We start from the raw sequence: 12,495 nt of genomic DNA, 5'->3' as shown, positions 1-12,495 counted from the left end.
AAGCCAAATCTCAGTAACCAGAAATGGGTTGTTTTTGTTTTTGTTTTTTGTTTCCCGGTGTCTGTGTGAAGAACTGTGGGTCATGGATTTTAACCCTCTTGACAAGCTAATGTCCCCTGGGATGATGTAAAGGCCCCACTGTGGGTGCCTGTATGTGCACCGGGTTGTCTTCTAGGAGAGCAGCGCTGAGCTCCTTCCAGCCAGGAGTATGCAGGTCTGCTGGCACTTTGTGTGGGGAAAACATGATCTCATCCGTCAAGGTTACTTGCTAGAAGCATAGCCCTGAGAAATGGCTCAGATGAAGAGAGGGTAGGACCTTGGATTCTTTGTACATCCAGCAGGAACCTGCAGGACGGCACAGGGCCCACGGAGGATCGCCTCTCGCACCAGCTAGTGATAGTAATTAGGTTTTAGTGTACCACTTCCGTATTATTTGTATTTGAAAAATAACATTTCACTTTGCTTCAAAGGTAGAGGGATTTTTTTCTTCATAAGGATTTTAAAATCTCTGGTCTTTGGTTCTGGATGTTTTTCTAAAAACCCCCTCTTTCAATATGAGTGAGCATGCTGTTCACATTTTGCCCTGTACTCTGACCTAAATGTTCTCTTCCTTCATCCTCAGATTATGCTTCTTTGTTGTTATGTGGTCATTTGGGTTGCCATGATCCTGCTGCCGTGACCCAAATGTGGAAACTGAGTCAACTCTTGTAGCTTACTCAACCTTTTTTTTGATCGGATGCAGCATTTTACAGTTTTCAGACTGATGCTCTAGACCATTAAATTAAGACCTACTCTTTTTAAGATGAGGTCTTCCTAAGTCCATTTTTATAAAGAAGCTGTACTGTATTATACCAATACCATATACTCTGGGTCATAGGACATTCTGAAACATTTAAAAAAAATCTTTTGTTTCTAATACCACATATGTTTCTATCACATCCTCCAGGAACATGGATTACGTTTTGTGACTTTGGCGATCATTGTTTTAGGACCGGACATTACAAGTTTTGTACAGTTTGGCTCAGATCCTCTAGAATTCATACTGAGTTTGCAAAACTGAGAGCTCTAAATAATGAGGCTATTGCTTGTTTGCTTTAGTGATGGAAGATTAAAAAATGAAATTAAGGGGTACCTGGATGACTTAGTTGGTTAAGCGTCTGATTCCTGATTTCAGCTCAGGTCATGATCTCAATGTTGTGAGATCAAGCCCCAAGTCAGGGGCTCCGTGCTGGGCATGGAGCCTGCTTAAGATTTTCTCTCCCACTCTCTCTCTCTCTCCTTCTCTCTCTCTCTCTCTCTCTCTCTCTCCCTCCCTCCCTCCCCACTTCCCTCACACACACACAAAAAAAAGGAAATGAAATTGAGAAAATTTAGAAATTTAGGAATCGAACTGTTTCTTATAGTATTAAATACTAGAATAAGTGACTAAAGGGAATTTGTGAAATTTTGATGGGCTTCCAAGTAATCCCTCATCTCATTTATCTAGAATGATAATGACTCTGTGACATAAAGGACATTAAAACTATGTGATCTCTAATCATCTTCCACCAATAGGAGTCTAAATAACGATTAGTGGAAAGTTACAACTTTTTGTGTATGTGTGTGTGTGTTATTGAAATTAAACTAATTTAGTATTTAACTCTTTTCCTCCAGATACACACAGAAGACAGCTGTAAAATTAATTCTCAGTTTTACCCTTAGGAGTAGGCTTCCAGCTAAGGAGATTCTCTGTTTTTCAACTAGAACTTTACGTGGGAGAATTTTTAGAGCTCACTAAATGCAGTGCTGCTGCTGCTTCTTTTTTTTTTTTTAAGATTTTATTTATTTGATAGACCGCACAAGCAGGGGAAGCAGCAGGCAGAGGGAGAGAAAGAAGCAGATTCCCCGCTGAGCAGGGAGCCCTCATGGGGCTCGCTCCCAGGACCCTGAGATCGTGACCTGAGCCCGGGGCAGATGCTTTACCAACTGAACTGCCCCTAAAAGCAGTGCTTCTCACACTTTACTGTGCCTGTCCTCAGGGGATCTTGTTAAAAATGCTGTCTGGCTCAGTAGGTCTGTGGTGGAGCCTCAGCATCTGCATTTCTCACAGGCTCTCAGGTGAGGCCGCTGCTCCTGGCCCAGGGCCATGCTTCCAGTAGCAAGGACTAGAGCCAGACGTGGAAGTCTCTAGCTCAGGAGTTGGGTACAAGCGCGTGTTCTTTTGCTTGCGTCCTTTCCTGTTGAATCGAAGCCGTATCTCCATGCTGCAGCAGTGAGTGAACAGTGATCTTTGGGTGCCTGTACACCAAGTGATAAGCAGGCAGGGGGGGAGAGCTGCCGGGGGGCCTTCCTGAGACGCTGCCCTCTCTGTCTCCTCTCCATTAAATTGATTTTTCTTGCCATTTCAACTTTAACTCTTTTAAAGCACCTGTGTAAATTTTGGATGCATTTGAAATAATCAAAAAAAAATTTTTAAGATTTCATTTATTTTTTTGAGAGAGAGAGAGAGAGGAGAGAGAGAATACACGAGCAGAGGGAGAGGGAGAAGCCGGTTCCCCGCGGAGCAGGGAGCCCGATGCGGGGCTCCATCCCTGGACCCCGGAGTCATGACCTGAGCTGAGAGGCAGACACTTAACCACCTGAGCCACCCAGGGGCCCCTAAAATAATTTTAAAAAGTTACCACTAGTATATCCTGGCAAGGAACATCTTAAAGTGGTTATTTTTATAAACAGTAAATATTTTAACCTTTTTTTTTTTTTTTTTGCTGCTGTGTTGAAGGTCTTTAATATATATGTTTTAAAGGCCAGTTCATGAAATTACCAAATTCATGAATTTTCAGTGTTGATTTTTTTAAAGATTTATTTATTTGTTTGTTTATTTATTTATTTATTTATTCATTCATGAGAGAGAGAGAGAGACACACACACAGGCAGAGGGACAAGCAGGCTCCATGTAGGGAGCCTGATGTGGGACTCCATCCTGGGACTCCAGGACCGCGCCCTGGGCCAAAGGCAGGCGCTAAACCGCTGAGCCACCCAGGGATCCCTAATTATTGAGTATTTTATTGGAGAGAAGAAACTATATTTACACATTTGCTTCCAAAAGATCTATCTATCTATTCTTTCTTTCTTTCTTTCTTTCTTTCTTTCTTTCTTTCTTTCTTTCTTTCTTTCTTTCTTTCTTTCTTTCTTTCTTTATTGAGCTCAAACTATCTTGACTTACTTTCCTACTATCTCAAATCCTCTGGGAGTGATACAAAATTTAGGTAGGTAAAACTGTATTTTTCTTAACAGATTACTACCTGGGATTAGAAAAAAACCAAAAACCTCCCCAAACATGGCAGACTGACGATTTTAGGTTAAGCTCATGTTTTAAACAGTCTGCTAGTTTTTCACAATATACCTTTTTTTTTTTACAGTAACCCAGATGCATTTAAAGTGAATTACATATTCAACTCCAATAACCTGCTTATACAACAACTCCTTTCAGTTTGATGCCCTGACTGCTCACTGTGCTCCAAAGTCTATAGAAAGCCTTTTTAGGGATGCCACAGAAATACTTAGGGTTCTTGTCCTCTTGGAACTTACAATTTGATGAAGGATTCAAATACACACACAAAGCAGTTTGGTATAACATCGATAAACGCTGTAATGGAGTCAGGACACTGTGAGGATGAGGGTCTCTCGGGGGACCTGGGAATTCAGGAAGCTGGGGGAGACCCCCTGAGCTGAGCCTCAGAACTTGAGTAAGGAAGGAGATTGCTAGTGGAAGGAAAGTACAGGGAATGTTCTTACTGGAGCTTGCGCCAAGAGACATCCGTTGGCAAGAGCTCAGATGCATGTGTGCTGTGTCACAAAGGACCGTTCTTGAACGCCAGCCACCCTGTAGCATTGGCCACATATTGTAGGCGGTGGGAAGTCACAACTGAAACATTTTAAGCAGAGAAAGGAACAATCAGATGTGTCTGAGTTCACTGTCGTGTCAGGACAAAGGGTAGAAGGGTGGGAAATGGGTTTAGGGAAGGTTAAAAGGGGTTGGTTTCATTGAATATTCAGGATTGGCAGAAATTGGCGCTGTTTAGGGACCAAATGATCTGTGACCTGATGGAAAGGGTCTAGGATGACTCCCAGGGTCTTACTGGAATGACCATGAGCTGGTACCTTTCTCTGAGGTGGGAAAATTTGGCGAGAAGGGGAAGCAGTAATTACTAGCAAGAAGAATGATCTTGGCTTTTTACCTCCTAAGTCATCTGAATTCCCTGAAGTCATTGTTTAGCTTAGGAATCCTGCACCTCCTAGGCCTCCGAACAATTTTCCAAGGAGGGCGCTGTATAGTCATATGTTGAGCACAGCATTTATAATTATTAATCTCTTTGAAGATATTCTTTTCATGAATATTTTAATGCTCAACTCGGTAGGCCATTTTTCTTCTGAAATATTTCTAATTTGAGACAAACTGAAATAATTTTCCTATTCGCCATGATAGATTCTTCTACTAATGGAGAGTAAATTGTTATTTTTGAAGGTAGAGACCTTTCACCGAGAGCTCAGTCCAGGGTTTGCATTCTGTAGAATAAGATGTAGATTTCCTACAGTAGTTGTCAGTCATTGGGATAAGCCCCTGCATATTAAATATTTCCTAAGTTCTTTTCACTCTGTGCATAATTATGGGGAAATTGCATTTTGATTGATTAGAACAGACACCTGTCACATTGAGACGTTCTAGAAGAAATGATTGTTCTGGATTTTACCAGGAATTAGTGTTTTATGTAGCCGTGTGTGAATTCCTAAGCTTTATAAAGTTTTAAAATGCAGCTAAATACCAAGAAAAACAAAAAAATTTACTAGAGCAGTATATCTTTTTTTCTCCATTTGACATTTAGAGAAAGAGCTAATCAATAAGCCTGATATTCCCTCTCCATCTGGCCTAAAAGAGTTGGAATATGAATAGTAAGTGAAACAAAATATTAGTAAACCATTTAATCAAACTTCATAATTTTGATAGGTGACCATATGCTGCCTGGTTGATGAACTCATTTGGATAAAATGGTCCCTGTGGGGCCAATTAGCACCACATGCAGACAGCAATGCTTCACGGCCACATTGGCTTCGTCTTCTGCAGGGGCTCCTGTTTCACAAGTAGGTGTCAGAGCTCATGCAGGGACCCAGCGAGGGGATGAAAACCACTTCCTGCAGGACCCGCCACCATCGTTCCTCCAGAAGCTTTGCTTAGCCAATGTGAAGATGCAATAGTATGTTTTCTGTTTAAATGGAGAGCTGGTTTTTTTTTTTTTTTAAGATTTTATTTTATTTATTCATGAGAGAGACAGAGAAGCCGAGACACAGGCAGAGGGATAAGCAAGCTCCATGCAGGGAGCTGGACATGGGACTCGATCCCTGGTCTCCAGGATCATGCCCTGAGCTGAAGGCAGGCGCTGAACCACTGAGCCACCTGGGCTGCCCAGAGCTGGGGTTTTTAATGAAAAGTTTTAAGTCTGTGTGCCTATACAATTTATAAAAATCCAAAAAGAACAAAAGAGGAGTTGGGGAAAGGAAATCCCCCTTGCACCCCTGCCTTCCAGCAATCCAGCTTCTCAGGAGCCACGTGCTTAGAGCATTCTCATGGGTATTTCCCCAGGGTCATGTGATATACAGAGCAGTATATTGTTTTTTAAGTTTCAGTGGCAGCGAACTTTCCACAGTGTCCTGCCTCATTCTTCTTTTTACTTAACAATATAGCCGTATTTATAGAGGTTTTGTATTCTTTTTTTTTTTTTGAGGTTTTGTATTCTTTTAAAAATTATTGTATTAGTTTATAAAGGTTGAGATTACTAACATTCATGTATTATAAAGCAAAACCAGGAAGACGCATTAACCTTTTGCTGTTGTCTAATTTATTAAAATTGCAAACATAGCCAAGGAAGGCCCACAGCATCAAAATAATACTGAAAAAGGAGAGCAAAGTTGGAGGACTCACACTTGCTAATTTCAAAACTTTTACTACAGGGGTGTCTGGGTGGCACCGTCGGTTAAGCATGCAACTCTTGGTTTTAGCTCAGGTTGTGATCTCGGGGCTGTGAGATCAAGCGCCACGTCAGGCTCCATGCTCAGCGGGAGTCTGCTTGAGATTCTCTTCTTCTGCCCCTCACTTCTTTCTCTCTAAAATAAATAAATCTTTTTTAAAAAAACTTCTACTACAGAGCTCCAGGAATAAAAACAATGTGTTAGTAGCATAGGCAGATGCATAGAACAATGGAATAGAATTGAGAGTCTAGAAACAAACCTATACATTTGATTTATATGTTTAATTTGATATTCATTTGATTTCTGATGAGAGTGCCAAGACCACTCAATGGGGAAAGAAAAGTCTCTTCAACAAATGGTGCTGGGACAACTGGGAACCAAGTTGGATCCCTCCTTTACACTGTACACAAAAATTAACTCAAAATGGATCCAGGACCTAAATGTGAGCTCCCAAACTATAAAAACTCTTAAAAAAAAAAAAAAAACCCACAAGGGTAAGTGTTCATGACCTTGGATTTAGCAGTGGATTATTGGGTAGACACCAAAAACAGGAATATGAAAAGAAAAGAAGTTGGACTTCATAAAAAATAAAAATTTTGTGCATCAAAGAACAATATTGAAAAAAGTGAAAGACATCTACCAAATGGGAGAAAATATGTGCGAAATCCTACATATAAGGGCCTAGTATCTAAAATACATAAAGAACTCTTACAACTCAACAACGAAATAACAACCCAACTTAAAATTGGGCAAAATACTTGAATATAGACATTTCTCCAAAAAAGATACACAAGTTACCAGTAAGTACATGAAAAGATTCTCAACATGGCTAGTCATTAGGGAAATGCCAATCCTGAAACCACAATGAAGTACCAGCCCAGCACCAATAGGGTGGGTATAATTTTTTTTTTTTTTTTTTAAGAAGGAAACATAACAAGTGTTGGTGAGGATGTGGAGAAATTGGAATCCTAGTACATTGCTGGTGGGAAAGAAAACTGTTTAGGCGCTGTGGAAACCTGGCAGTTGCTCAGAAAGTTAAACCTAGAATTACCGTATGACTCAAGTAGTTCCCCTCCTAGGGTTAACCCAGAAGAGTTAACATAAACATTCATAAATAGCCAAAAGGTGGAAACAATCTAAGCGTCCAGTGATGGATGAATGGATAAACCAATCGTGGTATATTTACAGTGGAATATTATTCATCTATAAAGAAGAATAAGTTGGGATATATCTAGGACAAGGATGAACCTCAAAATGCTGAGTGAAATAAGGCAGATGCAGAAGGTCATGTTGTATGATTGTGTTGTGTGAAATATCCAGATTAGGGGAATCCATAGAGGCACAAAATAGGTAGGTGGTGCCAAGGGCCAGCGGGAGGAGAGAATCGCAAAATGCCTACTTGGGCACAAGGCTTCCTTTTGAAGTGATGAAAATGTTTTAGAACTAAGAAGTAAGTGGTAGTGGCACAATTTTGTGGCCACTGAATCGTTCACTTAACCGTGGTTAATTTTATGAGAAATTCAACCTCATGAAAAAACTGTGTATATATAATTCATCTGAGCATTTTGATTTCCATTAGTTTTCATATTTAATGGCTCACATACACTTTAAGGGGGCAATTAAATCAGCTGAATCAATCACTGAAGCACCTCCATGAAGTCCCTGGGTTCCATAAAACCCAGTTTGAGAAACACCGAGCTCTTTTGTGTATTCCAGGGCCTTTGAATTGTTCCTGTATTTGTTCTGTGGAAAGATTTGTTTGTTCTTCACCTTCTAGTTTATTCTCACCAGCTGGAGTTTATCCTTAAGCCTTGTCAACCACGCTTCAGCAGAATAAAAATTTTATGTAATTTAAGTAGTTGTTGAAGAATAGGTTTGATGTTTCTGGCTTCTGTTTTAATAAATCTGTCCTAGGGAGGTGAATGGTTGCTTCTTAAAGAGAACCGTCATGATAAAGAATAGTGTTTCAAATTTGCCATCATTTTTGGGTTTGCATATGTTTTTTTTTTTTCCTGTTGTTTTGTTTTTAGTGCTCAACCAAAAGGATTGGAGGCAGAATTTGAATTCACTAAGTACTTAGGTAATCCCTACATAAATCCTAGTGATGACTAAACATAGGGAAGTTTTATTTTTTTTTCATAGGGAAGTTTTAAAAACAGTTATCTTTAAAAGATATTTGCTGTAGTTCATTACGAACCTGGTCATTTTAGTTGCCAAGATTCTATTTCATGTATAAGGTCTGTGGTGGTTTGGTGGTTCATTTTTCAATATATTAAACTGGGTGATCGTTGCACTGAAATATTCTGAAGTAGCTAATTATAATTACTTTCATTCAGGTACTGAATATGAAAGGAAATCTATAATCTCCTTTGTTAGGTGCTAAGGACAACTGCACTGTGTATTTTTTTGTTTTTTGACAAGACTCAATGGCAGTGATGATATTTCTTTTTCTTTGAGCTGGTTCACAGAAATACAAAGCTGATTACAGTCAAGAGAACGTTTCGTAGACAAACATAAAGATTGTATCTTTTCTCTTTAAAAAATAGGAACAGATGTCTCAAGTGTTAGATGCCATGTTTGAAAAACTGGTCAAAGAAGGAGAGCATGTAATTGATCAAGGCGATGATGGTGACAACTTTTACGTGATCGATAGGTAAGTTTCGCATAACCTCACTGCTGAAATGTAAGGAACCATCCCTGTGGAATCTCAGTGGTTCTTATAACAACTGGCAGATTAATATTCGATAGTTGCTGTTACCTCTTTAATATTCACTAGCTTTTAATATTCACCGTTCCCTCTTTATTCTCGTTACTGTATAAAAGGCACAGGAAGCTCGCTGGGAATACGTGTGGTGAAACCACGTTAGATCATGGAAAGAGGCATAGTTTATAGAAGAAAGGATGATTTTGGTTAGTTCGACCTATAAATCTCAGGCATTTACTGTGAGCTGCCTCACTTATTAACTTTGGCTTGAGAGGATGCCTGCTACACTTCGAAGGCAAGCAGCGCACAGCATCTGGGGTGTTGAATCATAGAACTCAGTCTGTTCTTTTTTCATCAACTATAAAGTAAAGCATGCTCATGGTAGAGAGGGGAGTTTATGCTCTTTCCAGAAATTGTTTATGCATTCTTGTGCATTAAAAACATTATAGAGAAGTTATTTTGAAACATTGTAGAGAAATTATTTTATTTAAATGAGAAGGCATACACTATATTGAAAAATGTGATTTCAGAAAACCTGCGTTGTGCTTTACTTCGTCAAAGCACAGTGTGCTTTAAGCGATAATTAGGTTAAGAGCCCCAAACTGTACCAGGGGAGCAGTCTGAACGGAGGCTTTATTGCTTCACTTCTGTGAAGTGATGCTGAAGTATCCATGAGACAGTTGGCACCCCTGGCCCCTCCCATTTTGGGTGCCACACAGGTCGTCTTTCAGCCGGATTCCCTGGGTTGCATTTGCTTCTCTGGGTGGAGTTGTACTCAGCTCTGAGCCATGCGGGAAATCACACCCCATCTGTCTGCGCAGCCTCATTTCTTGACTTGGCTCTGTGGTTGTCATCTTTCCTACATCAGCAGTCATGCACGCTCTCTACGTTCAGGGTTCTCTCTTAGTCCTCCCTTCCCTCGTCCCTAATGCCGTGGTGACCCCGTAGAGCTATTGGCAGGGGCTTCAGGTGAGCCCTCTGATTTTAGCACAGCCCCCCCCCATTGTCCCATATGTAAATTAAAGCCTTGATATTGGAATCTCTGACAGCTTTCATTGGTGAAATTCCCTCAGCTGTTCCACCGTATTTAACTGTAGGGGTGTATGGGAGACCCAAATATGATAAAAACTCCCTTAACCTCTCCCTGTTCAGTTAGATCCTAATCACCCATTTGACAGATGAAAATTCCCAGATATGCAGAAGTGACGGGGGTCCGTGAAGTCCTGCCAGCCCGGCATGCAGGTCTCTTGGCCACTGTTCGTGGTCTTTCTGTGGCTCCACTCTGCCCAATGCCTCACGTTGTCAGGGAAGAAATGCATATGAGAAGGTGGTACAGATTTTAGACCGTGTGCTTGCAGCTGGTCTGGGAGCTCATTTTACTTCTCATTAGCACATTTGTGGTGTACTTTGTTCTATTCAAAGTGGAAAATGTATAAAATGGTGTTAGTGCCAAAGTGGAAACAGCATCCAGAAAAGAATTAGTCTGCACTTGAAAAAGAGTCATGAAACCGTCTACCCATGAATATAAAGTCAGTCATTCTCTTATTCATTAATATCTTTGTGTAGTATCTTGTGTTTTTTGCTTTTGCTGTATCTTTACCATTCATAATCCTTTCCTAATCTTAAAAGCTCCCGCCCCCTCCCTTTTTGGTCTTTGTTAAGGGTTTAGCCAACAGAATAAAAGCCAGAGTTTCTGCTGCCTGCCCTCCCAGGTGTGTCAGCAAGCCTTGAAGCCATGTTCTCTGGTAAAACACAGTATATGGGAAGAAGACAGCCCTCCACAGGAAGAATGTAGTTCTATAGATGCAAGAGCTATAGTGTATGTAGGACAGGGCCATGCAGACTTGAGTATTGCTTGCCTAGACTATGAACCCAAATAAAAGATAAGCATAGAATAAAGAAAGACCTACAAAAGGACCAGGATCAGATATTTACTCTGAATTTCTACCCCTTTTGCTTCACATTGGGGGTCAGTCTACATTAAAGCCCCAGATGACATAAAGAGCCAGAGTAAATTCTTTAGGCTCTGAGGCTACGTGGTCTCTGTCACAACTACTTGGCTCTGCTGTTGTGCAGATCTGTGATCAAGAAGGCAAAAGTGGACCTATGTGTTTGTGTTCTAGTAAAACTTTATTCATGAAAGCAGGCAGCCGATCCATGGGCCATGCTTTGCTGGCCCCTCCCTTACACTGTAAAAGAGGCTTGTAAGTGCCGTCCAGTAGTCATGACCAAATTGTTAGAGCTATATTCTTTTTTTTTTTTTTAAAAAAAAGGTTATTTTTTTCTGACTTCAAAAGTAATACATGTTCATGTAAGGCACAAAAACTCTTTAATTAGACAGTGAACATCCTAGCATCCTTCACTGTTCTTACCCCGAGATAACCAGTCAGCTGTTTCTTATATATACATTCCCTTAGAAGGATGTCTGTGCATGTACTGTTTGGTTGGAATCATATTTTTTAATCATTTATTACAAACTTCTATTTAGTTTCATCTCATTTTCACCCCCCCAAAGGCACATGTCCGGTCCTTACCATAGTCTAGCTGACGGTCTCTCTTCCTGCTTGTCTGGCACATGGTTGGCGTCTCTGGCACATATCGATGCTCTTTTATTACTTGCCATCAGAGGAGAAAGGGAAGCCAGAAAGGAGATTTCATTGCACACTGGTCTTCTCTGAAATTATGTTTTATTGTCATGAGATTTGACTTGAGTTACTTTTGCCTCTTATTTTTCATCTGCCCAACAGAGGAACATTTGATATCTATGTGAAATGCGATGGTGTTGGAAGGTGTGTGGGTAACTACGATAATCGTGGGAGTTTTGGTGAACTGGCCTTAATGTACAATACGCCCAGAGCGGCTACAATCACTGCTACCTCTCCTGGTGCTCTGTGGGGTTTGGTGAGTGAAATATTTGTTTGACCTGCGTGTTATTTGTAAAAATCGTTACCGCCAAAGCCAGGCAGCTAGAGGATTTTAGTTCTAATAGGTGGATTTCTTTGCATTCCTCATCAGTCATCAGGGTATTAAGCAACTACTCGATGCTGAACTTTTGGGTGCTGGGTTAAATCTTCATGTTCTTTTCCCATTGAAGTCAGGAATAACCTACTGGTCCTGGGAAAGATACTCAGATCCAAAATGCTTCCCCCCCTCTTTTTTTTTTTTTAAGATTGTATTTATTTATTCATGTGAGACACAGAGAGGCAGAGACACAGGCAGAGGGAGAAGCAGGCTCCCTGTGGGGGGCCCGATGCAGGACTCTATCCCAGGACCCTGGGATCACGACCTGAGCCGAATGCAGATGCTCAACCACTGAGCCACCCAGGGGCTCCCAGAATGCTCCTCTTTTACCCAGCCTTCACAACTAGCCACCCAGACAAGGGAACAAAGCCTTCAGTGCTGTCTTCTAACACAGCTTTCTGTGGTATTATCTATGCTTCCTCAAGTGGGTCCCCCCTGACCAGAAGCATTGAATCTGTATCACCAGGGCATTTTACTAGAAATGCAGATTCTGGGGCCTCCACATACTGATGGGGGCCCATTGAATCAGCAGCTCTGGAGATGGGGCCCAGTGAGCTATGCTTGAGCAAACCCACCACGTGACTCAGATGCATGCTAGAGTTTGAGAAGCCTCCATAAACAGATCTCTTGGTGTGCTATAAAATGGTAACCACTTCACACTGCAAAGCATCTGGGTAGAATCAAGATACTTGATGCCTGTGTTTCTCACCTGAATGCCTGCTGGGGGTGTGTGGGATTACGGTGCTGAGGCCCCACCACAGACTAAT

General features: G+C 41.0%; 1 protein-coding gene across 1 annotated transcript in view; it reads left to right on the top strand.

Moving 5' to 3' along the window:
- PRKAR2B (protein kinase cAMP-dependent type II regulatory subunit beta) overlaps positions 1-12,495 on the top strand; it is a 90,394-nt gene that overhangs the window by 65,319 nt on the left and 12,580 nt on the right. The window contains exons 5-6 of the mRNA XM_055301228.1: positions 8,550-8,656; positions 11,455-11,608. Coding sequence (XP_055157203.1) covers positions 8,550-8,656; positions 11,455-11,608 — 261 coding nt within the window. The remainder of the gene's footprint in view (positions 1-8,549; positions 8,657-11,454; positions 11,609-12,495) is intronic.

Source organism: Nyctereutes procyonoides, unplaced genomic scaffold (assembly GCF_905146905.1).
Source record: "Nyctereutes procyonoides isolate TBG_1078 unplaced genomic scaffold, NYPRO_anot_genome, whole genome shotgun sequence".
Lineage (NCBI taxonomy): Eukaryota > Metazoa > Chordata > Mammalia > Carnivora > Canidae > Nyctereutes > Nyctereutes procyonoides.
This window is presented reverse-complemented; position numbering and strand designations above follow the sequence as displayed.